Source organism: Macaca nemestrina, chromosome 10 (genome assembly GCF_043159975.1).
Source record: "Macaca nemestrina isolate mMacNem1 chromosome 10, mMacNem.hap1, whole genome shotgun sequence".
In the NCBI taxonomy this organism is placed as follows: Eukaryota; Metazoa; Chordata; class Mammalia; order Primates; family Cercopithecidae; genus Macaca; species Macaca nemestrina.
This window is the reverse complement of record NC_092134.1, coordinates 113,560,105-113,587,073: the sequence shown is the minus strand read 5'-3', so window position 1 is coordinate 113,587,073 and position 26,969 is coordinate 113,560,105. Positions and strand designations below refer to the sequence as shown.

The 26,969-nt window shown below is 36.6% G+C and overlaps 1 protein-coding gene across 22 annotated transcripts in view; it reads left to right on the top strand.

Annotated features, from left to right (window-relative positions):
* The window catches only part of LOC105492180 (coiled-coil domain containing 91), a 372,391-nt gene that overhangs the window by 197,512 nt on the left and 147,910 nt on the right, over positions 1–26,969 (top strand). For all 22 annotated transcript variants that reach the window (XR_011609272.1, XM_024796159.2, XM_011759196.3 and 19 more), the window contains one exon: positions 6,677–6,784. Coding sequence is in view for 21 of the 22 variants with exons in the window: in XM_024796159.2 (XP_024651927.2) it covers positions 6,677–6,784 (108 nt within the window). In the remaining variant the exon portion in view is untranslated. The remainder of the gene's footprint in view (positions 1–6,676; positions 6,785–26,969) is intronic.

Below are 26,969 nucleotides of genomic sequence, written 5' to 3'. Positions count from 1 at the left end.
AAAAGAGAAATCTGCTTTACTGGGCTAGAAAAGCTAAGACAAATGGAAACAAAGGGGTAGAACTGATTTTTTTGTGTGCCACTGTGTCTTTTCATGTGATTTTGGGCACATTTATTAACCACAGTGTCTGTCTTCATTTGTAAGGCAGATATATAAAGTTCATGGAGGAAAAATAGATGAATGGTTCTGTAAAACGACTGAGATTCATCATTTTTACAAATGTACCTCAGTCAAGTAGGCTCTCTTTTTGAATGATAAACTTGTGATTTGTTTGCAATTTTGAGGGAATATTATAAGACATGCTCACAATTTAATATCCTTACAAAACATGAAGTAATATTTTGATGAAAAAAAGGACTTGTGCCAGAAAAAAACCATGAAAATATCTCTTCGTAGCATTAGCTTATTCATTTGGCAGATACCTTTCAGTTTTGCTCATATTATTTTTAGTTAAAAATGAGAAAACAGAATAAGTAATAGAAATAAATTTTTTAAAAGATAGAAAAAATAGATGTTTAAATAATAATTTGTGATATTTTTCCAAGAAAGGCAAAATTGTTGTTGATTTCAGATGATACTTTATGATTATTTTGTATATACTACTGTCCTCAATAAGCTAAACTAAGTGTATAATTACAGGTATAATCAACATAAAAGTTTTAATAATTTCTGGATGAAGGGACAAATAACCAGGCTCGCCTAAATCATGATTAATTTATTTAGTTACTCAATGTATTTGTTATATATCTTCTATGTGTCAGGCACTGTTGTAGGTGCATTGGGTATATCAGTGAGTTAAACACAGATTCCTATTCTCTTAGGTTGTAAATTCTAGTTGATAGATTATATTTGTTGTACATTTTTCTTCCGGCTTGCACTATATCTTTACATTATTCTCCATTTGTAAAGTATGACTTAATGGGTTGTTAGATAAGATTATTTTGTGACTTTCAATATAATTATTGTTGCTTACAATTATCTATGTAGGACTCCTTTATGGTCACATAATCAGTACAAAGATGATATTAATATTTTGAAGACCTTGTTCCTTAGACACATCTGCTTTGCAAATCTGGACAATCATTTAATTTGATGAGGCTGGAATCAGATCCGTAACAATGGGGCTATATCAAGGGAGGAGAAATCTGTGGATTTGTTGTGACAATGGACTGTAGTCTGGGTTGCAGTAGTCTACTTTGGCTATACTTATATCATTCAAATTCCAGCATGCAATCAGTTCCACTAAAGAAATACACATCTAATTCTCACGTGTATTAACAGTTGGGGTGGTGTGGCATGGTTTTTGACTTAATATCTTTGTTTTCTATGTGTTTATAACATACTTTTCCTTCCCAGAATTTATAGTCCTTCACACTATTTACTCACAATTGAGTCAGTGGAGTAAAAAGAATATTTCTTGTCTTAGATAATAACTTTAAAAATTGAGATCTCTAGTCGGTACCAGATGGACTTGGTAACAATTTTGGTGACTTGTGGTGGTAGTTATAATTTGAAGCTTAGTGAACTTTTTAATAAATATTGGTACTGTTGATAGTATATATTTATGTAATATCAGTTTTCACACAGGGATCATCACTTACCAAGTAACTATTACATGGGCTGGTTATGTACAAGGCAGTCTGTAAAAAGCTGTTCATGAAGTTATAGTTCCTGTATTAAGAGATCTAGAAATATTTTAACACTTTAAAATTTATTTTTTTCTTTTCTTTTGAGATGGAATCTTGCTCTTGTCACCCAGGCTGGAGGTCAACAGCATGATCTCAGCTCACTGTAACCTCCGCCTCCTGGGTTCAAGTGATTCTCCTGCCTCAGCCTCCTGAGTAGCTGGGATTACAGGTACACACCATGATGCCCTGCTGATTTTTGTATTGTTAGTGGAGACAGGGTTTCATCATGTTGGTCAGGCTGGTCACGAATTGCTGACAGCGTGATCCGCCCGCCTCGGCCTCCCAAAGTACTGGGATTACAGGTGTGAGCCACTCTGCCCGGCCTAAAAATTATTCTTAAATTGTGATAGTTTTCCTTAAGCTTAGTGAATTAAATCCTCTTGGATAATACTATAAATCTCTGATAAAACTGTGGCTAAGATGTAAATATATTCAAAATCAACAAAACATTTTCTGCCCTTGATAGCATTCTTTTCAATATAGAGTATGTTGGTATGTATCTTGGCATTTCTATCTGTATATACTGTGAGAGTCTTAATGCTTTATGGGTGTTTAAATAGTTGAAAATAGATTAGAAATGAAATTATTCTTTCATATATCTTTTTTAAATGTTGTATAAGCTCAAGGAAGGCCTCTTTGTCTTGGGTATCTGTAGAGACAGTTATAGAAGAAGACAATAAGTCAGCAAATGTTAAGATTGTATTATGAGATATGAGAAACGTAAAGGAGTCTTTGTGTATTATGATACATTAAACTGGAAGATAAATATTCAGTTATATAATAATAGAGCAAGTTATAAAGGCATGTGGCTAGTATCAATGTGTATTTGTATATCCACAGTGCTTAATCTAGTAGTAGGGGCAGTTTTGGAAATTACCTTGTTTGCTTGGATTATAGCACTAGTCATCACAGTGTTGAGCAGTAGGACCAATGCTTAAACTCCTTGTTGTCATACAAGTTCTTTTAATACCTGACACCTGCCTTCTTGCCTAATCATTTAGCTCCACTCTTAACTCCAGCTTCGGTACTCCAGCTATTCTTAGTTTTGTTTTTAATTTTTTATTTCCATAGGTTTTGGGAGGAACAAGTGATATTTGGTTACAAGAGTAAGTTCTTTAGTGGTGATTTGTGAGATTCTGGTGCATCCGTCACCTGAGCAGTATGCACTGAACCCAACTTGTAGACTTTTATCCCTCACCCCCTTCCTACCCTTTCCCCCAGGTCCCCAAAGTCCGTTGTGTCATTGTTATGCCTTTGCAACCTCATAGCTTAGCTTCCACTTATAAGTGAGAACATACGATGTTTGGTTTTCCATTTCTGTGTTTCTTCACTTAGAACAATAGTCTTCAGTCCCATCGGGTTGTTGTGAATGCCATTAATTCATTCCTTTTTGTGGCTGAGCACTATTCTATCATATATTTATACCACAGTTTCTTTATCTACTCGCTGATTGATGGCCATTTGGACTGGTTCCACATTTTTGCAATGCAAATTGTTTTGCTATAAACATGTGTGTTCAAGTATCTTTTTCGTATAATGATTTCTTTTCCTCTGGGTGCATACCTGGTAGTGGTATTGCTGGATCAAATGATATTTCTACTTTTAGTTTTTTAAGGAATCTCCACACTGTTTTCTGTAGTGGTTGTACTAGTTTACATTTCCACCAGCAGTGTAAAAGTGTTCAATTTTCACTACATCCCTTCCAACATCTATTTTTTATTTTTTTAATTTTTTGATTATGGCCATTCTCGCAGGAGTAAGGTGGTATTGCATTGTGGTTTTGATTTGCATTTTCCTGATCATTAGTGATGTTGAGCATTTTTTCATATGTTTCATTTGTATACCTTCTTTTGAGAATTGTCTATTCATGTCCTTAACCCACTTTTTGATGGGATTGTTTATTTTTTTCTTGCTAATGTAAGTCCTACCCAGAGCAATCAGACAATAGAAAGAAATAAAGGGCTTCCAAGTCGGTAAAGAGGAAGTCAAACTGTTGCTCTTTGCTGATGATATGATTGTATACCTAGTAAACTCTAAAGACTTCTCCAAAAAGCTCCTAGAACTGATAAATTAATTCATCAAAGTTTCAAGATTCAAAGTTAATGTACACAAATCAGTAGCTCTGCGATACACCAACAGCAACCAAACTGAGAATCAAATCAAGAACTCAACCCCTTTTAGAATAGCTACAAAAACAAAATACTTAGGAATATACCTAACCAAGGCGTCAAAAGACGTCTATAAGGAAAACTACAAAACACTGCTGAAAGAAATCATAGATGACACAAACAAATGGAAATACATCCCATGCTCATGGAAGGGTAGAATCAATATTGTGAAAATGACCATACTGCCAAAAGCAGTCTACAAATTCAACCCAATTTCCATCAAAATACTACCTTTGGAGAAAGCAAGCAAAAACATAAACTGGAGAAAGGACACCCTATTCAACAAATGGTGCTGGCATAATTGACAAGGCACATCTAGGAGATTGAAACTGAATCCTCATCTTGCACCTTATACAAAAATCAACTGAAGATGGATCAAGGACTTAAATCTAAGACCTGAAACTATAAAAATTCTAGAAGATAGCATTGAAGAAACCCTTCTAGGCATTGGCTTAGGCAAGGATTTCATGACTAAGAACCCAAAAGCAAATGCAGTAAAAACAAAGATAAATAGGCAGAACTTAATTAAACTAAGGAGCTTTTGCATGGCAAAAGGAACAGTCAGCAGAGTAAACAGACAACGCGCAGAGTGGGAGAAAATCTTCACCATATGATTCAAAGGACTAATATCCAGAATATACAAGGAACAGCTATTCTTATCTTTGAATGTCCTTTGTGTATAGTGGTGAGTATAACAGGTCACCAGGGTTGGGGCAACTTTCTTTCTCTGATAGGCATCCAGCATATACCTATAGTGTGTGATTATCAAGGGAATGATTGTCTTCAACTTCAGACTGAGCACAACGTGGAAGACTTTTGAAAAAATCATTATATACCTACCTTTGTGGGCCTTTTGTTGATCCATGGATTTAAATGACTGAATGGGGCTAAGATGAGACATTTGAAATATGTAGGAGACCAGTTACTCTTGCATAAATTTCCTTTATGCTGCCTTATCACATCTTTGGCTCTTATTTTACTCATTATCCTCCTTGCCATTTCAAGGAGAATGAGTATGGTATACAAATCAATCCCTAGAGGAAGACTACCCTATTCAAATTGTGTTTCTTAATTATGGAGTGAGAATATTATTTTATTTTATTAACTCACCTGTCCTCCAAAGGATATAATATACTACAAATTGCAGTTGAATATTGAGTATTTAAATGTTGAATATTTAAAGTGTGGGATTATTTGGAACCATGGGAAATAGGGAAGTGAACACAGTTGTTTCTGTTAAGCAAAATGATTCTATAATATCCCAAGTCCCCAAATAGAATGTCATTTTTTTCTCTTTACCAAAGATGCTGTGATTATTCTAAGGAAATTTTTTATAATTATATTATTTTTTAACTTTTCTGAAATCCCAACAAATAGTATGTTTCCACACAGGTAAACTAGATTTATATCATCTAGTCACAGTTTAAAAGGATTAAGCTTTTGTGCCTTACATAAATTAATCATTGTGGAATCTTTGGAAGGCACTGTAAATCAAGGGCTAAAGCAATTCTAGTAAGCATTTTCCTTATATTTTGATAAAACTCAGAGCTTCATTTTCCTTTATTAATTTGCTACTAATTTTGCAGCTTCATAGTGACGAATACTGAATTGTAGGAGTAGTAGCATCATCAGAGTCTTACTTTTGCGCAAGAAAGTTAGTTATTTGAAAATTCGAGACTTATTTAGAAGTTTCACAAATATTTTTGTCTCAGCTTTTAAAAGTACATGCCTATTTATCCAGCATCTTATTGCATGGTGTTTTCAACCAAGTAAATCTATTTTCATAACAGAGATTAAGAGATTTGGCTGATTTTTTTTTTCTTGGTGAATGTGCCAACGGTCTGTTTTCTATAAGATGTGTCTGTTTCAACTTATTATTTTGGTTATGAGTAGTTTATTATTTAAACAGACATTTAAAAATAGAATATTTGCTATAGTTCTTATAGAATGATTGAGTTTATAAATAGCATGAAAGATATTACTGAGAACTTGTTGATATAACATACAAAGCTAAACAGTGGGAAAGAAAAAAGATGATAATATTCTAAGCATCTCTAATAAGGAAGTGAGTGGGTGGAACATCATCAAATGCTGATTTGGTTTTCCTTGAAACAGTGGTAATATCTTTATATTTATCTGACTTGAGTTGCAGCATTTACAGTATCCAATTAAGTGTGCCCAGTCTCCCAAATTTTATTACTTTTTATGCGTACTGCCTTGAGACTCTGACTTACGTACTTTGACTTATACCTTTTCACATTAGGAGCGTGAACTTTCTGGGGGGGGGGGGGCAGTTCTTTTATGTTTGAAGTTGCTCAAAGTTTCCATCTGCTTTTACTTGACTTGTGGTCTTGAAGATCATGCTTGGCCCATGGGATATTACAGTGTGCCGAGAGGATGTGGAGTTTTGTCAGCCAGTGAAATATGTCTGGATTTTTTTCCTTTTTTTTTTTTTTTTTTTTTCTTTTTTTCAGCAGCTTTCATACACTCTTCATCCTGTGTGGTCTTCACTGAACCAAATTTATATTTAACAGAACTACTCACCCTCTCTATCATCTTCTATGACTTGGCCTTTTTAAGGAGAAGATGTGTGGAAGGAATGTCTGAGCCAAAAAACTGTTATCTTGGCAATAGGAAAATGTAAAAGCAAAAGCTGAAAGTAATGTTATATATAAGTGTGCTTCAGTATTAACAAATACATATTTTGTAATTTAGGAGAATATCATATTACAGTATGTACAACTGTCAAAAATATTCTCATGCCAACAGTAGATTCCAAGTTTTGTCTGTGATCCAAATGATTTTTTTGCTTGTTTTCAGGCACTACTGCAGTCTTCAGTTAAGCAACAAGTAGAAGCTATTGAAAAACAGTACATTTCTGCAATTGAGAAACAGGCACACAAGTGTGAGGAGTTGCTAAATGCTCAGGTAATAAAAGTGCACATCCATTATATATTTATACTTTTCTCCTGACTCTCTCCCCTGAGAGCTCTATAACTGTTTATTCAGTTCCATTCCATTTACTTTCCTTGGTGTATTTTGGAGAAAAAATATGCTTATGTAAACTCAAAGATTGAGAATTTTATGACAGACTCAAAATAGAACGAAAGACCCGAAATATATGGTTCTCCCCCACATTAATGATTATTCTTGTGTTAATTTATGGGTTATAATATATTCTCCAAATAACAGAAGCAAAGAGATATCCATGAATGCATTATGGCGAGTAAATGGTTTTTAGTGAGATAAGATTTATAAATTATACTTGAATTTTTAAATCACTTATGTATGTTTATGTTACCTTTCATTTTATATAGGAATTGGCTTCTATTTGAGTTTTTCTGTTCAAATTTTTTTCTTTTCTTGATTTAATATCTTAAACAGCTTAAATTATTAGCTGCTTTTCATTAAACAAAGCAGCTGAAGAAGATTTATAGATGGGTCATAGCATAAATAATGTATGTAAGAATTTCCTAGCAATATTTCTCAAAGATATGAAATTTGGTATGTGAAAATTAAATTGACTTCATGTAGAGCATCTGTGTTATATCATTGGAAGAAAATTTACTAAGAATTAAGAAATACAATTAGGAGTAGAATTTAAATGGAGATTATAAATGAACCACCCTATTCTCAAGATTGGGGTCAGTTCTATTAAATATTTTTCAATGTCATTTTAATAAGTGGCTTGGAAGAGGAAATACACAGAGAAATACACAAATATAATTATACTGCTTTAGGTAGTGAAGTACCAGACTGTAAAGAGATATGAAATATAAAACTTTATGAATGGATAGAAACAGCATGAGGCATATATTAGCAGAGATAGACTTGGTTATGCCCTAAACTCTCTGGCTTCAAATAGCAAAAGTTGATATTTTACTCATGCTACATACTCATTGAGGTCTGTCTTGGGGCCCTGTCTCATGTTGTCCTCACCTTCGGAACTCAGCTGATAGTGTAATTCCAACGTGGAACATTACCTGATATAATTTCGAAGTGAAATAGAGCCGTGTTAGATTTGTATCTGTAATTAAATACCCTGGCCTGGAAGTGACACATTCGATTTCAATTTATATCCACATGGTTCCACCCAATCATAATGGGGCCAGAGAGTGAGAGCCTACTATGAACTTAGAAGGGAGAGAACTGGAAATACTTAGTGAATAGCACAAATATACCACATTCTTTTCTTTTGTTCACCAAATATTCGGAGTCTCCATCTCATAGGCAAATTAACATATCTTGTCCTCTTGGGAGAAAATCTGAAAGTTCTATTCAGCTGGGGCCTCAAGCTCAGAAGTCCAGAAACTCTGGGTAATAGGAGGGGAATAGTGTGCTGCAGTCTGTACATTATCAGGTCCAGATATGGTCCCTTTTTAGAACTACAATCTAAATTGTTTTTTCCCAACATGCCTAGTATACAGTGGTGAGACAAAGGTAGGGTGTTTACTGTAAACATTCGCAATAGGAAAGGTGAAAAATCAGAGACACACAGCTATCACTAGTAACAATTTTAAAATCTCACTGGATAGGTTAAATAAGAGCCTTTGCCCACGAGTAGGGATTGCTCTTTTATTTACCATGATTATCTTTTCAGAGTTTTTTGACCCGGTTCCTAGTATGTTGCTCCTTGTGGTCTTGTTGGTGTTTTTATTTTTTAATATCTTTGTTGACTATATTTCAAATGGATTTTGAAGATTATACCATTTCTGAACCTGCTTCCTGTCTATAAAATATTGGGATCCCAGGGGTCGTTTTAGGTAACAAATAGTTACAGTTAAGGGTAACGATTCCTTTGGTATCTTGTCTTTTATAGTAGTCAGCTCTGTTAAGGCCATATCCACAGTTGTTTTAGAGAACTACTTGCTATTTTTTTTTTCTTTATGAAAAACATTGTTTTTACTAGCCTGCCTTTGTAAAGTTAGAGAACCACTTTCTACATTTAATATGTTTATATGCTTTGAAGCTCATATTTGTCTGTCTCTCCTATTTTATTGCAGAGATATATTCATTTTATCAAACCAGGGTGGAAGAAATCTTGTGGTCTCTTTTCCCTAAACCATATAGCCTAAAACAGCCAGAGCTTTATCTCTGCTTGGGGCACTTTATTGAGTTTTTACACACATAGTGAGTGTGGCTAACACACTTAGTTTACTACTTGCTGCAAGGCCAGATGTAGCTGGTATTTGTTGCCGAAAGCCTCCTTAGTTGTTTTTAAGTGGTTGTACATGCAAGTCTTCAGATTTCTGTACTTTTCTATTTCTTGTAATTTGATGCTTGAGAATTTTCTTTTTTCTATGAATTCAGTGTTGAGCTTGTCTTTTTCTTTTTCTTTTTTTGTTTGTAATTTGTTGGTAGTAGTTTCTTAGCATGTAAATATGACTATAGCATCCATACACACAGATGCAATAATCATCAACTTGTCTACTAATCAAGTGAGTGTCACATATGAAATGTTCAATGTATAAACAAGATTTTTGACTTTGATTAGAAATATCTCAGGTACTTTCTCTTCTAGTCACCACTACCTTTTCTTTTTCTTTCTTTTTTTTTTTTTTTTTTTTTTATTATACTTTAAGTTCTAGGGTACATGTGGATAATGTGCAGGTTTGTTACATATGTATACTTGTGCCATGTTGGCGTGCTGCACCCATCAACTCGTCAGCACCCATCAACTCGTCATGTACATCAGGTATAACTCCCAGTGCAATCCCTCCCCGCTACCCCCTCCCCATGATAGGCCCCGGTGTGTGATGTTCCCCCTCCTGAGTCCAAGTGATCTCATTGTTCAGTTCCCACCTATGAGTGAGAACATGCAGTGTTTGGTTTTCTGTTCTTGCGATAGTTTGCTGAGAACGATGGTTTCCAGCTGCATCCATGTCCCTACAAAGGACACAAACTCATCATTTTTTATGGCTGCATAGTATTCCATGGTGTATATGTGCCACATTTTCTTAATCCAGTCTGTCACTGATGGACATTTGGACTGATTCCAAGTCTTTGCTATTGTGAATAGTGCTGCAGTAAACATACATGTGCATGTGTCTTTATAGCAGCATGATTTATAATCCTTTGGGTATATACCCAGTAATGGGATGGCTGGGTCATATGGTACTTCTAGATCCTTGAGGAATCGCCATACTGTTTTCCATAATGGTTGAACTAGTTTACAATCCCACCAACAGTGTAAAAGTGTTCCTATTTCTCCACATCCTCTCCAGCACCTGTTGTTTCCTGACTTTTTAATGATCGCTATTCTAACTGGTGTGAGATGGTATCTCATTGTGGTTTTGATTTGCCTTTCTCTGATGGCCAGTGATGATGAGCATTTTTTCATGTGTCTGTTGGCTGTATGAATGTCTTCTTTTGAGAAATGTCTGTTCATATCCTTTGCCCACTTTTTGATGGGGTTGTTTGTTTTTTTCTTGTAAATTTGTTTGAGTTCTTTGTAGGATCTGGATATTAGTGCTTTGTCAGATGAGTAGATTGCAAAAATTTTCTCCCATTCTGTAGGTTGCCTGTTCACTCTGATGGTAGTTTCTTTTGCTGTGCAGAAGCTCTTTAGTTTAATTAGATCCCATTTGCCAATTTTGGCTTCTGTTGCCGTTGCTTTTGGTGTTTTAGACATGAAGTCCTTGCCCATGCCTATGTCCTGAATTGTATTACCTAGGTTTTCTTCTAGGGTTTTTATGGTATTAGATCTAACATTTAAGTCTCTAATCCATCTTGAATTAATTTTCGTGTAAGGAGTAAGGAAAGGATCCAGTTTCAGCTTTCTACTTATGGCTAGCCAATTTTCCCAGCACCATTTATTAAATAGGGAATCCTTTCCCCATTTCTTGTTTTTCTCAGGTTTGTCAAAGCTCAGATGGCTGTAGATGTGTGGTATTATTTCTGGGGACTCTGTTCTGTTCCATTGGTCTATATCTCTGTTTTGGTACCAGTACCATGCTGTTTTGGTTACTGTAGCCTTGTAGTATAGTTTGAAGTCAGGTAGCGTGATGCCTCTAGCTTTGTTCTTTTGACTTAGGATTGTCTTGGCAATGCGGGCTCTTTTTTGGTTCCATGTGAACTTTAAAGTATTTTTTTCCAATTCTGTGAAGAAACTCATTGGTAGCTTGATGGGGATGGCATTGAATCTATAAATTACCTTGGGCAGTATGGCCGTTTTCACGATATTGATTCTTCCTATCCATGAGCATGATATGTTCTTCCATTTGTTTGTGTCCTCTTTTATTTCACTGAGCAGTGGTTTGTAGTTCTCCTTGAAGAGGTCCTTTACATCCCTAGTAAGTTGGATTCCTAGGTATTTCATTCTCTTTGAAGCAATTGTGAATGGAAGTTCATTCCTGATTTGGCTCTCTGTTTGTCTGTTACTGGTGTATAAGAATGCTTGTGATTTTTGCACATTAATTTTGTATCCTGAGACTTTGCTGAAGTTGCTTATCAGCTTAAGGAGATTTTGGGCTGAGACAATGGGGTTTTCTAAATATACAATCATGTCATCTGCAAACAGGGACAATTTGACTTCTTCTTTTCCTAACTGAATACCCTTGATTTCTTTCTCTTGCCTGATTGCCCTAGCCAGAACTTCCAACACTATGGTGAATAGGAGTGGTGAGAGAGGGCATCCCTGTCTTGTGCCAGTTTTCAAAGGGAATTTTTCCAGTTTTTGCCCATTCAGTATGATATTGGCTGTGGGTTTGTCATAAATAGCTCTTATTATTTTGAGATACGTTCCATCAATACCGAATTTATTGAGCATGTTTAGCATGAAGGGCTGTTGAATTTTGTCAAAGGCCTTTTCTGCATCTATTGAGATAATCATGTGGTTTTTGTCTTTGGTTCTGTTTATATGCTGGATTACGTTTATTGATTTGCATATGTTGAACCAGCCTTGCATCCCAGGGATGAAGCCCACTTGATCATGGTGGATAAGCTTTTTGATGTGCTGCTGGATCCGGTTTTCCAGTATTTTATTGAGGATTTTTGTATCCATGTTCATCAGGGATATTGGTCTAAAATTCTCTTTTTTTGTTGTGTCTATGCCAGGCTTTGGTATCAGGATGATGTTGGCCTCATAAAATGAGTTAGGGAGGATTCCCTCTTTTTCTATTGATTGGAATAGTTTCAGAAGGAATGGTACCAGCTCCTCCTTGTACCTCTGGTAGAATTCAGCTGTGAATCCATCTGGTCCTGGAGTTTTTTTGGTTGGTAGGCTATTAATTATTGCCTCAATTTCAGAGCCTGCTATTTGTCTATTCAGGAATTCAGCTTCTTCCTGTTTTAGTCTTGGGAGAGTGTAAGTGTCCAGGAAATTATCCATTTCTTCTAGATTTTCTAGTTTATTTGGGTAGAGGTGTTTATAGTATTCTCTGATGGTAGTTTGTATTTCTGTGGGGTCAGTGGTGATATCCCCTTTATCGTTTTTTTATTGCATCTATTTGTTTCTTCTCTCTTTTCTTCTTTATTAGTCTTGCTAGCGGTTTGTCAATTTTGTTGATCTTTTCAAAAAACCAACTCCTGGATTCATTGATTTTTTGCAGGGTTTTTTTGTGTCTCTATCTTCTTCAGTTCTGCTCTGATCTTAGTTATCTCTTGCCTTCTGCTAGCTTTTGAATGTGTTTGTTCTTGCTTCTCTAGTTCTTTTAATTGAGATGGTAGGGTGTCATTTTTAGATCTTTCCAGCTTTCTCTTGTGGGCATTTAATGCTATAAATTTCCCCCTACACACTGCTTTAAATGTGTCCCAGAGATTCTGGTATGTTGTATCTTTGTTCTGATTGGTTTCAAAGAACATCTTTATTTCTGCCTTCATTTCGTTATGTACCCAGTAGTCATTCAGGAGCAGGTTATTCAGTTTCCATGTAGTTGAGCAGTTTTGAGTGAGTTTCTTAGTCCTGAGTTCTAGTTTGATTGCACTGTGGTCTGAGAGACAGTTTGTTATAATTTCTGTTCTTGTACATTTGCTGAGGAGTGCTTTACTTCCAATTATGTGGTCAATTTTGGAATACGTGTGATGTGGTGCTGAGTAGAATGTATATTCTGTTGATTTGGGGTGGAGAGTTCTGTAGATGTCTATTAGGTCTGCTTGCTGCAGAGATGAGTTCAATTCCTGGATATCCTTGTTAACTTTCTGTCTTGTTGATCTGTCTAATGTTGACAGTGGGGTGTTCCATTATTATTGTATGGGAGTCTAAGTCTCTTTGTAAGTCTTTAAGGACTTGCTTTATGAATCTGGGTGCTCCTGTATTGGGTGCATATATATTTAGGATAGTTAGCTCTTCCTGTTGAATTGATCCCTTTACCATTATGTAATGGCCTTCTTTGTCTCTTTTGATCTTTGATGGTTTAAAGTCTGTTTTATCAGAGACTAGAATTGCAACCCCTGCTTTTTGTTGTTCTCCATTTGCTTGGTAAATCTTCCTCCATCCCTTTATTTTGAGCCTATGTATGTCTGTGCATGTGATATGGGTCTCCTGAATACAGCAAACTGATGGGTCTTGACTCTTTATCCAGTTTGCCAGTCTGTGTGTTTTAATTGGAGCATTTAGTCCATTTACATTTAAGGTGAATATTGTTATGTGTGAACTTGATCCTGCCATTATGATATTAACTGGTTATTTGCTCGTTAGTTGATGCAGTTTCTTCCTAGCCTCGATGGTCTTTACATTTTGGCATGTTTTTGTAGTGGCTGGTACTGGTTGTTCCTTTCCATGTTTAGTTCTTCCTTCAGTGTCTCTTGTAAGGCAGGCCTGGTGGTGACAAAATCTCTAAGCATTTGCTTATCTGTAAAGGATTTTATTTCTCCTTCACTTATGAAACTTAGTTTGGCTGGGTATGAAATTTTGGGTTGAAAATTCTTTTCTTTAAGAATGTTGAATATTGGCCCCCACTCTCTTCTGGCTTGGAGAGTTTCTGCCGAGAGATCTGCTGTTAGTCTGATGGGCTTCCCTTTGTGGGTAACCCGACCTTTCTCTCTGGCTGCCCTTAAGATTTTTTCCTTCATTTCAACTTTGGTGAATCTGGCAATTATGTGTCTTGGAGTTGCCCTTCTCGAGGAGTATCTTTGTGGCGTTCTCTGTATTTCCTGGAATTGAATGTTGGCCTGCCCTACTAGGTTGGGGAAGTTCTCCTGGATGATATCCTGAAGAGTGTTTTCCAACTTGGTTCCATTTTCCCCCTCACTTTCAGGCACCCCAATCAGACATAGATTTGGTCTTTTTACATAATCCCATACTTCTTGCAGGCTTTGTTCATTTCTTTTTCTTCTTTTTTCTTTAGGTTTCTCTTCTCGCTTCATTTCATTCATTTGATCCTCAATCTCTGATACTCTTTCTTCCAGTTGATCGAGTTGGTTACTGAAGCTTGTGCATTTGTCATGTATTTCTCGTGTCATGGTTTTCATCTCTGTCCATTCATTTATGGCCTTCTCTGTATTAATTATTCTAGTTATGAATTCTTAAACTTTTTTCTCAAGATTTTTAGTTTCTTTGCACTGGGTACGTAATTCCTCCTTTAGCTCTGAGAAGTTTGATGGACTGAAGCCTTCTTCTCTCATCTCGTCAAAGTCATTCTCCGTCCAGCTTTGATCCGTTGCCGGCGATGAGCTGCGTTCCTTTGCAGGGGGCGATGCACTCTTATTTTTGAATTTCCAGCTTTTCTGCCCTGCTTTTTCCCCATCTTTGTGGTTTTATCTGCCTCTGATCTTTGATGATGGTGACATACTGATGGGGTTTTGGTGTGGGTGTCTTTCCTGTTTGTTAGTTTTCCTTCTAACAGTCAGGACCCTCAGCTGTAGGTCTGTGGGAGATTGCTTGAGGTCCACTCCAGACCCTGTTTGCCTGGGTGTCTGCAGCAGAGGCTGCAGAAGATAGAATATTGCTGAACAGCAAGTGTACCTGTCTGATTCTTGCTTTGGAAGCTTCCTCTCAGTGCTGTACTCCACCGTGTGAGGTGTGGGGTGTCGGTCTGCCCCTAGTGGGGGATTTCTCCCAGTTAGGCTACTCAGGGGTCAGGGACCCACTTGAGCAGACAGTCTGTCCGTTCTCAGATCTCAACCTCTGTGTTGGGAGATCCACTGCTCTCTTCAAAGCTGTCAGACAGAGTCATTTGTGTCTGCAGAGGTTTCAGCTGCTTTTTGTTGTTGTTGTTGTTGTTGTTTAGCTGTGCCCTGTTCCCAGAGGTGGAGTCTATAGAGACAGGCAGGACTCCTTGAGCTGCTGTGAGCTCCACCCAGTTCAAGCTTCCCACCAGCTTTGTTTATCTACTTAAGCCTCAGCAATGGCGGGCGTCCCTCCCCCAGCCTCGCTGCTGCCTTCCTGCAAGATCGCAGACTGCTGTGCTAGCAATGAGAGAGGCTCCGTGGGCGTGGGACCCTCCCGGCCAGGTGTGGGATATAGTCTCCTGGTGTGCCCGTTTGCTGAGATCCTTGGTAGAGCGCACTATTGGGGTGGGAGTTACTCGATTTTCCAGGTGTTGTGTGTCTCAGTTCCCCTGGCTAGGAAAAGGGATTCCCTTCCCCCTTGCGCTTCCTAGGTGAGGGGATGCCTCGCCGTGCTTCAGCTCTGGCTGGTTGGGCTGCAGCAGCTGACCAGCACTGATTGTCAGGCACTCCCTAGTGAGATAAACCCAGTACCTCAGTTGAAAATGCAGAAATCACCTGTGTTCTGTGTCGCTCACGCCTGAGCTTGTCTTTTTCTTATAATGCCTTGTCAAAAGTGGCCTATGATGGAGTTATTAAAATGATTCAGCCAAGTTACAGATTAAAAGGTTAATACATGAAAATCAGTGTGTTTCTACACACCAGAAATGACAAATTGGAGAGGAAGTTAAGAAAGCAATCTCATTTACAATAGTATCTAAAAGAATAAAAGATAGGAATAAGTTTAACTTAAGATGATAAGAAACTTGTATTCTACAAACTACAAAACATGGCTGAAAGAAATTTAAAATGACCCAAGGAAATGGAAAGATATCCCCTGTTTATTGATTGGAAATACTTGGTGAGGAACACCACAGGACATTTATAGGGTTATAAGCAGTTCGGTATGATAAAGTGTGCTTAAAAAGCAAAGATTAGTCTTTGTAGTGCCTCACGCCTGTAATCCCAGCACTTTGGGAGGCCAAGGCGGGTGGATCATGAGGCCAGGAGATTGAGACTATCCTCGCTAACAGGGTGAAAGCCCGATCTCTACTAAAAATACAAAAAGTTCGCCGGGCATGGTGGTGGGCGCCTGTAGTCTCAGCTACTGGGGAGGCTGAGGCAGGAGAATGGCGTGAACCTGGGAGGCGGAGCTTGCAGTGACCGAAGATCACGAGGCTCCACTCCAGCCTGGGCAACAGAGCGAGACTCCGTCTCAAAGAAAAAAAAAAAAAGCAAAAGGGAGATTTGATTAGTATGTATTAATAAAATCATGTAAGATATAGAAATGGTGACTCCACATTTGTTTTTCAAATTATATTTCTTAAGATACCATTTGAAATGAAATTAGTATATTAAGTTTAACAACAACAGAAATGTTTTTGAGAAAAGTGCAAATCTAATAGCTGTATGGTTCCTTAGGAATCATTTAGTTCAACCTTTTCTGTTTCTTGCTCTCTGTCTCTCTCCCTTAAAAGATTATCTTAAAAGATTAACAATTTAAGTTAATTCTAAAGCAGAGTAATTAGAAGCATGCACTCTAGAGTCAGACTGTATGAATTGATCCCTGGCTTTGTCACTTAGGGCAAGTCTCTTAATCTCTCTGTGCATCATTTTTGCCCTCCGTGGATGAGATACACAAGTAATTACTACCTCATAGTACTGTTACATGTATTTTATGACATTCGATTTGCATAGTGCTTAGATTAGAACTTGGCATATTCTGTGGGTGTTTATTGGCTGCATTATCTTAGTAATTCTTAGCTAAGACCATTTGTATAGCTCGTATCAGAACCAGGGCTGGGATTCAGGGTTTTCTAATTTCTAGTCTTTAGAAGAAAAGTTTGTTACTGGTATTTCATATGTTGTCTAGTCAAAGAACCTTTACTTTTTACAAAATTTACTTTGGTGTCACTGTTGTATATGAATACTAGACCAACCTTTTCTTCCTCTGTACTATTTCAACTCACACTTTTGACACCAGATGTGTGGGAGTTTTCTGAATCAACAACCCGTTCTCCAACTTCCTGGACACCAAATTGGTATTCTACAATTCAATTCCATTCTGACACTAACTCATCAAAGTTAACATTCAACTTCACAAGTTTAAAACAACTCAGTTCCAGACTGACCTCACTTCAGATGCCAGTTGCAAGTATTGGGTCCCCAGCGTACCTACACTTTCCTCTGACTTGACTACAGAGTTATGAATTTCTACAAGTGGTCTCCTCTTCCAGTTTGATAATTTGCTAGAATGGCTCACAGAACTCAGGGAAACATTTCACTTGTGTTTCTTGGTTTATCATAAAGGATACAACTCAGGAATGGACAGATGGAAGAAATACACAGGACAAGTTATGGGGAGGGAAAGAGCCATGCTCTCTCTGATCATGACACCGGCCACTCTCCCAGCACTTCTATGTATTCAGCAATGCAGAAGCTTTCTGAACCCCTTCATTTAGGAGTTTCATTACATAGGTGTAACTTACTAAGCCATTGGATGCTGGAAGGATGAGGCTGAAAGTTTCAACCCTATATTCATGTCTCAGTTTTTCTGATGATAGCCCCCATGCTGATCTCAAAGCTACTACAGACACTCTTATCACCCTGAAAATTCCAAGGCTTTAGGATCTCTGTGCCAGGAACCAGGGACAAAGACCAATATATTTCTTAGTGTATCACAGTCCCTCTCTCCTCCTTATTTAATGAGGGACTTTTGTATGACATGGCACTTGGCTTGGTTGTAGGAATGTAACAGTGAGAGAGGGAGTGAGATATAGTTCTTCTAGTAAGCAGTAGAACAGATGATATAATTTTAAAATCATACAAGTTAGGATGGAATGAATAGTAATACAAAACTACATTCAAGGGCATATAGTTCTGTAGTATTAGGTGAAGGAAGACTTATAGGACTAATGATGACTTCTATCAAAGTTCAGGGATCTAAGTGAGGTCAGAACTGAGAGATTAGCATGAAAGAGTCAGATGGAATCACATATTAAAAATCTTTCATTTGAGAAAATATAAGTGTTAAGGGTAAGGCTGTATGAGAGCGCTAAATGAAAAATGACTGTATTTCATAGGAAGGATCTTAAAGGACCTTATCTGCCACATTGTCTGAAAGAACATTGGGTGCCATTAAAAGGCATTATCTAGAAAGTGACATTTGTTCAGATTTCCATTTTAGAAATACTACTGTGGCTAAAGCGTAAAAATTGAATTGATGGGAGGGAATATTGGTAGCATGTAGTTAAACAGCTGTTTTAATTACCCACTTGAGAATGTTGGTAGCCCAAACTAAAGTACGTGGGTAAGAATAGAGAGATTTTGATGGTTTTGAGTGATATTAAGGGAAGAGAAACCAGAGACTTTGTGGGAATACAAGAGCAGCAGTAGATGCTCATTGATAAAGGAGAGTGTGTGTGTGTGTGCATGGGTGTGTTTGTGACACATAGATATTTTATATATATAAGTATGTTTTTATACAAGAGAATATATTTTTCTGTATGGGGTCCAAATTTTTAGTTTTGGTAATTTACTGAAATAGGCAACTTAAGACACAAAGCATGGTTTGGGTTGAAAATTTTTAGTTTTGGATATCATGAGTTTATACTGCCTGTGCAAGGTCAGAGCTGTCAGACAGTTGAATCCAGGGTGGGGAACTTATGAGAAAGCTGGTAGTAGATGCATTTGAAAGTCATGTAAGTATATAATCCTATGTATATAGATGGTCATTGAAAGTATAACTATGGATGAGATCAGAGAATATATAGAATGAGAAAATAATTCAGCTTTGAGAGACTTTAACATTTAAGGGATAGGCTAAGACAGCTCATGAAGGAAACTCTCTGGAAAGAAAGGTAGTAGGAAACCCAGAAATGCAGAGCATTTTGCAAAGAGAGGAGTTGCTAACTATTTCAAAGTTTGCAGAATAAACAAGATAAGGACACAAAAATGACCATTTCATATGGCAACAAAAAGTATCACTAACAAGAGTAGTTTCAACAGAGTGGCGGAAGAACAAAGTAGATTACAGGATAAGTAGTAAATGAAAGGTGAAAGTAAAGAAACAGATGACAAGTCTTTGAGGAGCTTAGATGATAAAAGTAAGAGGCAATACTGCAGGTAGAGGGACCTATGAAGTGGAAACATTTTTATTTGTTGGTTTCCCTTGTATTTAGGCCTAGAAGTAGAGCTCATTTAAATGTATGTGTGAGAGCCCCAGTCTAGAAAGATTTAAAAAGAAAAAAATTGATAGAGTGGAGTCCTTAGAAGAAGGAAGCAATGGGTGGAGATTAACCTGTCTTAGGTAAGCAAATATTTTGAGGGGCCTACGTGTGCATGCAGTGGGGTATACATGTGTATAGATGTAAATATAATTTTAAATATTATTTGTATCTTTGATAATAGCATTTATGAATTTTACTTGAGTTACTTTCCATCACTACTTATAAAATCCAAATTCCTATAAAGGATAAGTACAATATGCTATTTATAATTCCTTAAGTGCTAATAACAGATATATATATATATATATATATATATATATATATATATATATATATATAAAATACTACCGATACACATAAGATGGAGATGCTATCTGTATTATTATGTTGCCCTTAACCTTTTATTAAAAATGAAAACCAAGCCTGTCTTTTGCCTATAATGCCTTGTCAAAAATAACCAACAGCAACCCACATACATTTTAAACATATTCCTGTTTATTCCCTTAGAGTTGCAAGTACTTTTTTGAATTGAGTGCTAGAATATAAATTCCGTGAGAGCTGGGTTGTGTATTTATTCTGTATTTCCCAAATGTATCAACTTTTTGGAGTGTGCTCTACATAAAATTAAATGTACTCATTCTAGAGAAATATATACACTCATATGTCTATCATCAACAATCAAGTTATAGAACATTTCGGTCAACACAAGAAGTTCTCTTATCCTTTACAGTTATCTCCCTTCTATAAACTCTGAATCCAGACAACCCACTAATCTATAGTTTCTCTATTGATTTGTTTCATTTTTTCTATTATTTCATATAGAATGAATTATATGGTATCTAGTGTGTCTAGGTGCTTCTTGTGTGTCTCGATGTTTTTTTTTGAGATTCATCCATATAGTCACATGTATTAATAATTTATACTCTTCGATTACTAAGTAGTATTCTATTGTATGGAAACACAGCATTTTGTTTATTCATTCACTTATTAAATATTTAGATTGCTTAAGTTTGGGGCTGCTTTAAATGTTCACATATAAACTGTGGGGATATATATGTTTTTATTTTCGTTTGTAAATAGGTAAAGAATTGCTGTATCATATGGTAAGTATATGCCTAACTTTATAACCAACTGCCAAACTTTTTTTTCCAAAATTTTATTATATTTAACATTTTCACTATCAATATATGAGAATTCTCTCTGATCTGCTCTCCCAGCACTTGGTATTGTCCATCTTTTTCACTTTAGCCAGCTTTGGTGGATGGTGTGTGGTATTTCATCTCATTGCACTTATTTGACTGTTGAAGGTTGACATTTTTTCATGTGCTTTTTATTTGTACATTTTCTTTGTAAAGTGTATATTCAAATCTTTTTGCTCATTTTATTATGTTGTCTACCTTCGTAAATATTTATTCATAAGAGTTTTTCATAAATTCCAGTACAAATCCTTTGACAGATATGTGCATTACAAATATTTTTTCATAGTGTCTGTCTTTTCACTTTTTGGATGGTATCATTAGACAAAGCTTTTTAATTTTTATTTCAAATTTATCATTGTATTAGTCTGCTCTCACACTCCTATGAAGAAATACCCAAGACTGGGTAATTTATAAAGAAAAGAGGTATAACTGACTCACAGTTCTGCATGGCTGTGGAGGTTGATTAGTCTGTTTTCACCCTACTAATAAAGACATATCTGAGTCTGGGTAATTTATAAATAAAGAGGTTTAGCTGACTCACATTTCAGCAGACTTAACAATCATGGCAGAAGGGGAAGCAGCCATGTCCTTCTTCACATGACAGCAGCAAGGAGAAGTACCGAGCAAAAGGGGGAAAAGCCCCTTTAAAACCATCAGATTTTGTGAGAACTTACCTATCGTGAGAACAGCATGAGGGTAACTGCCACCATGATTTCCTCCCACTGGGTTCCTCCTGCAACACATGGGGATTATGGGAACCACAATTCAAGATGAGATTTGGGTGGAGACATAGCCAAACCATATCATTTCACCTTGACCACTCCCGTATCTCATGACTTCACATTTTAAAACCCAATCATGCCCTTCTAACAGTCCTGCAAAGTCATAACTCATTCCAGCATTAACTCAAGAGTCCAAGTCCAAAGCCTCATTTGAGACAAGGCAGATCCCTTCCACCTATGAGCCTGTAAAATCAAAAGCAAGTTAGTTACTTCCTAGACACAATGGGGTTACAGACCTTGGATAGATGCACTTATTCCAAATGGGAGAAATTGGCAAAAATAAAGGGGCTACAGGCCCCATGCAAGCCCGAAATCCAATAGGGCAGTCATTAAACCTTAAAATTCCAAAATGATCTTTAACTCCATGTCTCACATCCAGCTCACACTGATGCAAGAGGTGGGCTCCAAAGGCTTTGGGAAGCTCTACTCCTGTGGCTCTGCAGGGTATAGGCCCCTTCCTGGCTGCTTTCATGGGCAGGCATTGAGTGTGGCTTTTCCAGGAGCACAGTGTAAGCTGTTGGTGGATCTACCATTTTGGGGTCTGGAGGATGGTAGCCATCTTCTCACAGTTCCTTAGGCAGTACCTCAGAGGGGGCTCTGTGTGGGGGCTCTGACCCCAGAGTTTCCTTCCTCACTGCCCTAGTAGACGTTCCCTATGATGGGTCGAGCGCTGCAGCAAACTTCTCTGCCTGGACATCCAGGCATTTCCATATATCCTTTGAAATCTAGGTGGAAGTTCCCAAACCTCAATTCTTGATTTCTGTTCACCTGCATGCTCAACACCATGTGCCAAGGCCTGGGGATTGCACCTTCTGAAGCAATAGCATGAGCTGTACTTTGGCCCCTTTTAGTCATGGCTAGAACTGAAGCAGCTGGGATGCAGGGCACTATGTCCTGAGGTCTCTCCACACCCCCACCCCCACCCCAGGCCTGGCCCAGGAAACCATTTTTCCCCCCTAGGCCTCCAGGTCTGTGATGAGAGGAACTGCTGCGAAGACCTCTGACATGCCCTTGAGATATTTTCCCCATTGTCTTGGCAATTAACATTTGGCTGCTTGTTACTAGTGCAAATTTCTGCTGCAGGCTTGAATTTCTCCTCAGAAAAGGGGTTTTTCTTTTCTGTCACGTTGTCAGACTGCAAATTTTCCCAACTTTTATGCTCTACTTCCCTTTTAAACATAAGTTTCCATTCCAAACTATATCTTTATGAATATATAAAACTGAATGCTTTTAACAGCACCCAAGTCACCACTTGAATGCCTTGCTGCTTACAGATTTCTTCCACTAGATACCCTAAATCATCTCTCTCAAATTCAAAGTTCCACAAATCTCTCGGGCAGGGGCAAAATGCCGCCAGTCTCTTTGCATAGCAAGAGTGACCGTTGCTTCAGTTCCTAACAAGTTCATATCCATGTGAGACCACCTTAGCCTGGACTTATTGTCCATATCACTATCAGCATTTTGGTCAAAGCCATTAAGTAAGTCTCTCAGAAATTTCAAACTTTCCCACATTTTCCTGTCTCTTGAGTCCTCAAAGCCTTTAGGAAGTTCCAAACTTTCTCACATTTTCCTATCTTCCTCTGAGTCCTCCAAATGGTTCCAACCTCTGCCTGTTACTCAGTTCCAAAGTCACTTTCACATTTTTGGGTATCTTTACAGCAGCACCCACTCTCTGTGGTACCAATTTACAGTATTAGTTCGTTTCATGCTGCTAATACAGACATACACAAGACTAGGTAATTTATAAAGGAAAGAAGTTTAATTGACTAACAGTTCAGCATGATTGTGGAGGCCTCAGGAAACTAACAATCATGATGGAAGGGGAAACAAACATGTCCTTCCTCACATGACAGCAAGAAGGAGAAGTGCCAAGAAAAAGGGGGAAAAGCCCCTTATAAAACCATCAGTTCTAATGAGAACTCACTATCACAAGAACAGTGTAAGGATAACTGCCCCCATGATTAAATTACGTCCCATCAGGTACCTCCCATGACATGTGGGGATTATATGCAATTCAAGGAGGCCTCAGGAAACTTTAAAATCATAGCAGAGGAGCTGCTTCACAGGGTAGCAGGAAAGAGAATAAGTGCTGAAGGAAGAGCGTAACCTCTTATAAAACCATCAGATCTGGTGAGAACTCACTCACTATCAGGAGAACAGCATGGGGGAAACTGCCCCCGTGATTCAGTTATCTCCACCTGGTCCTGCCTTTGACACATAGGGATTATTACAATTCAAGATGAGATTTGGTGAGGACACAGAGCCAGACTATATCAATCATGTTTTCTATTATAGATTGTGTTTTTAATGTTGTATTTAGGAAATCTTTGCCTAACCGTATGTCGCAAAGACTTTCCTGTACTAAAAGTAAGTTTTATATGTTTTCCTAGTTTAAGTATGTGATTCTTAATCATGATTAATTTTTTGAGGTAATTTGGAGGTATGGTGTGATGAGATATTCAACATTCTTTCTGCCAGTCTATTCCAATACCATTTATAGAAAAGACTATCCTTTTCTTTGTTGGATTACCCCATACCTTTGGAGAAAGTCTTAAAACTATATGAAATGCAGATTTCTGGACTCTGAATTTTGTTCCATTGATCTAGTATTTCTCAGCATTGGCATTATTGACATTAGGGGTTGAATATTTTTTGTGTTGTGGGGGATTCCCCTGTGTGTTAAATGATACTTAACAGCATCCCTCATGTCTACCCCTAGATGCCGTGGCACACCCTCAGTTGTGATAACCAGAAATATCCCTAGATATTGCTGACACTTCGACAATATTGAGTTTTCTTATCTATGAATGTTGACTGTCTTCATTTTTAAATAGTTCTTTGATTTCTTTCATCAGAGTTTTGTAGTTTTCCTCATATAGATCTTGTACATATTTTGTTAGATTTAAAGCTGAATGTTTCAATTGGAGGGATACTAAAGTAAATGTTAATATGTTTTTAATTTCAACTTCCACTTGTTCACTGCTGATATATAAGAAAGTATTTGACTTTTTTGTATATTATCCTTGTATTCTACAACTTTGCTATAATCACTTATTAGTTCTAGGATTTTTTTTTTTTATCTACTCTTGAATTTTCTACACAGACAATCATGTCATCTGAAAAAAAAATACATTTTTATTTCTTTCTTCTCAATCCATATAACTTTTATTTCCTTTTTTTGTCTTACTGCATTAGCTAGGATTTCAGTGCAATGTTGAAAAGCAGTTGTGAGAAGAGGAATGCTTTTCTTATTCCTGATTTTATTGTAAAAGCTTCTAGTTTTTCACCATTAAATATGATCTTGGGTGTATACTTTTTATTGTTATTCTTTATCAAGTTAAGGAAGTTCTCTTCCTAGTTTGCCGAGAGTTTTTAATTATGAATGTGTGTTGGATTTTTGTAAAGTGCTTCGACCATTTTATTGATATGATTGTGCTATTTTTCTTTAGCTTTTTGTATATACGGTGGGTTACATTAATTGATTTTTAAAAGTTGAACCAGATTTGCATACCCTGGCATAAATGCCACATTGTTGTCATATATGATTCTTTTGCTATGCTGCTGGATCAATTTGTTAATATTAAGGATTTTTGGTGTCTCACAAAATGTTTATGATTATTGATCTATAGTTTTCTTTTCTTGTGATGTATTTGTCTGGTTTTGATATTAGGGTAATGCTGGCTTTATGGAATGAATCAGGAAGTATTCACTCTGTTTCCATCTTCTGGAAGAGATTGTAGAGAATTGTTATAATTCTTTAGATATTTTGTTAGAATTCACCAGGGAAGTTATCTGGGCCAGGTGCTTTCTGTTTGGAAGGTTGTTGTCTTAGCCTCTTTGGGGTGCTATAACAAAATACTGTAAACTGGTGACTTGTAAACAATAGAAATTTACTACTTACATTTCTGGAGACTAAGAAGTCCAAGATCAAGGTACCTGCAGATTTGGTGTCTGTTGAGGTCCTGCTTTCTAGATGGCTGTCTTTTTACTCAAATTTCACATGGCAGAAGTGATAAGGGATGTCTCTGGGGTCTTATTCCTTCTACCATGACCCCGTGTCTCTGGGATCTCTTTAATTAGGGTGCTAATCACCTAACTCTCATGACTTAACACCTCCCAAATGCACCCCGCCCAGTACCATGAACTTGGTGGCTAGGATTTCAACATATGAATTTGGAGACACAAACATTCAAACTATAGCAGTTATTAATTATTGATTTAATGTGTTTAATAGATATAGGCCTACTCAGATTGTCTGTTTCTTCTTGTTTCAGCAAATTGTCTTTTAATGACTTGGTCCGTTTAATGGAAGTTGTCAAATTTGTAGGCATACAGTTGTTCATAGTATTCTTTTATTTTTCTTTTAATGCTCATGGGATCTGTAGTGATATCCCTTATTTCATTTCTGACATTAGCAATTTGTGTTCATTTCTTCTTTTTTCTTGGCTGGTCTGCTAGAAGCTTATCAGTTTTTATTGATCTTTTCAAAGAACCAACTTTTGGTTTTATTGATTTTTCTATTTCTTGTGTTTAATTTCATTGATTTCTGCCTCTTTTATTTTTATTATTTTTATGTTATTTTAGATTTAATTTAGTCTTGTGTACTTATTTCCAAAAGTGGAAGCTTAGATTGTTAATTTTAGATCTTTCTTCTCTTCGAATACATGAATTCAATGCTTTAAATTTTCCTCTAAGCACGTCTTTTGGTGTGTCTATAAATTTTGATAAGTTGTGTTTTATTAAAAATATTTTCAATATCTTTTGAGCTTTTTCTCCTTGTTTAGTAATGTGTTATTTAACCTGTAAATATTGTTGGATTTTCTAGCTATTCTCCTGTTATTGATTTTCTAGTTTAATTCCACTGTGGTCTGAAAGCAGACCACATTTTGTGATTTCTACTCTTTTAAATTTCTTGAGTTTTGTTTTATGGTCCTGAATGTGATCTATGTTAGAAAACATTACATGTGAGTTTGAGAAGAATGCATATTCTGCTATTGCTGGATGCAGTATATAGACTTCCTTTATATTGAGTTGATCTTGGTGTTGTTGAATTCAACTACATCTTTTCTGATTTTTTGCCTGCTATATCTGTTTCTGAGAAGTGGGGTCATTGAAGTCTGCAACTTTAATAATGAATTCCTTTATTTTTCCTTGCAGTTTTGTAAGTGTTTCCCTCATGTATTTTGCTGCCCTGTTATTAGGGACATCCATATTAAGTATTGCCATGTTTTCTTGGAGAATCAACACTTTTATTATTATATAATGCTCCTCTTTATCCTTAATAAATTTCTTTGCTCTGAAGTCTTCTGAAATTAATATAGCTACATATTTCTTTTTATTAGTGTTATCATAATACATCTTTCTTTATCCATTTACTTTTAATATAAATGTGTCTTTATATTCAAAGTGGATTTCTCATAGATGGCATACTGTAGGGTCTTGTTTTTTGCTCTACTCTATTTCTGTCTTTTAATTGATGTTTTTAGACCACCTAACATTTACAATAGACCATTGACATTTACAGTGATTATTGATATAGTTGGATTCATTTCCACTGTATTTGTTACTCTTTTTTTTTTTTTTTTTTTTTTTTTTGGTTTCTATTTTTGTCTTTCATACTTTTTCTACCTTTTCTGGTTCTAATTGAAAATTTTATGATTTAATTTTCTCTCCTGTCTTAGCCTATTAGTTATACTATTATTTTTTTTTTAAGTGGTTGCCCTAAAATTCACACTATACATTTACTAGTAACCCATAT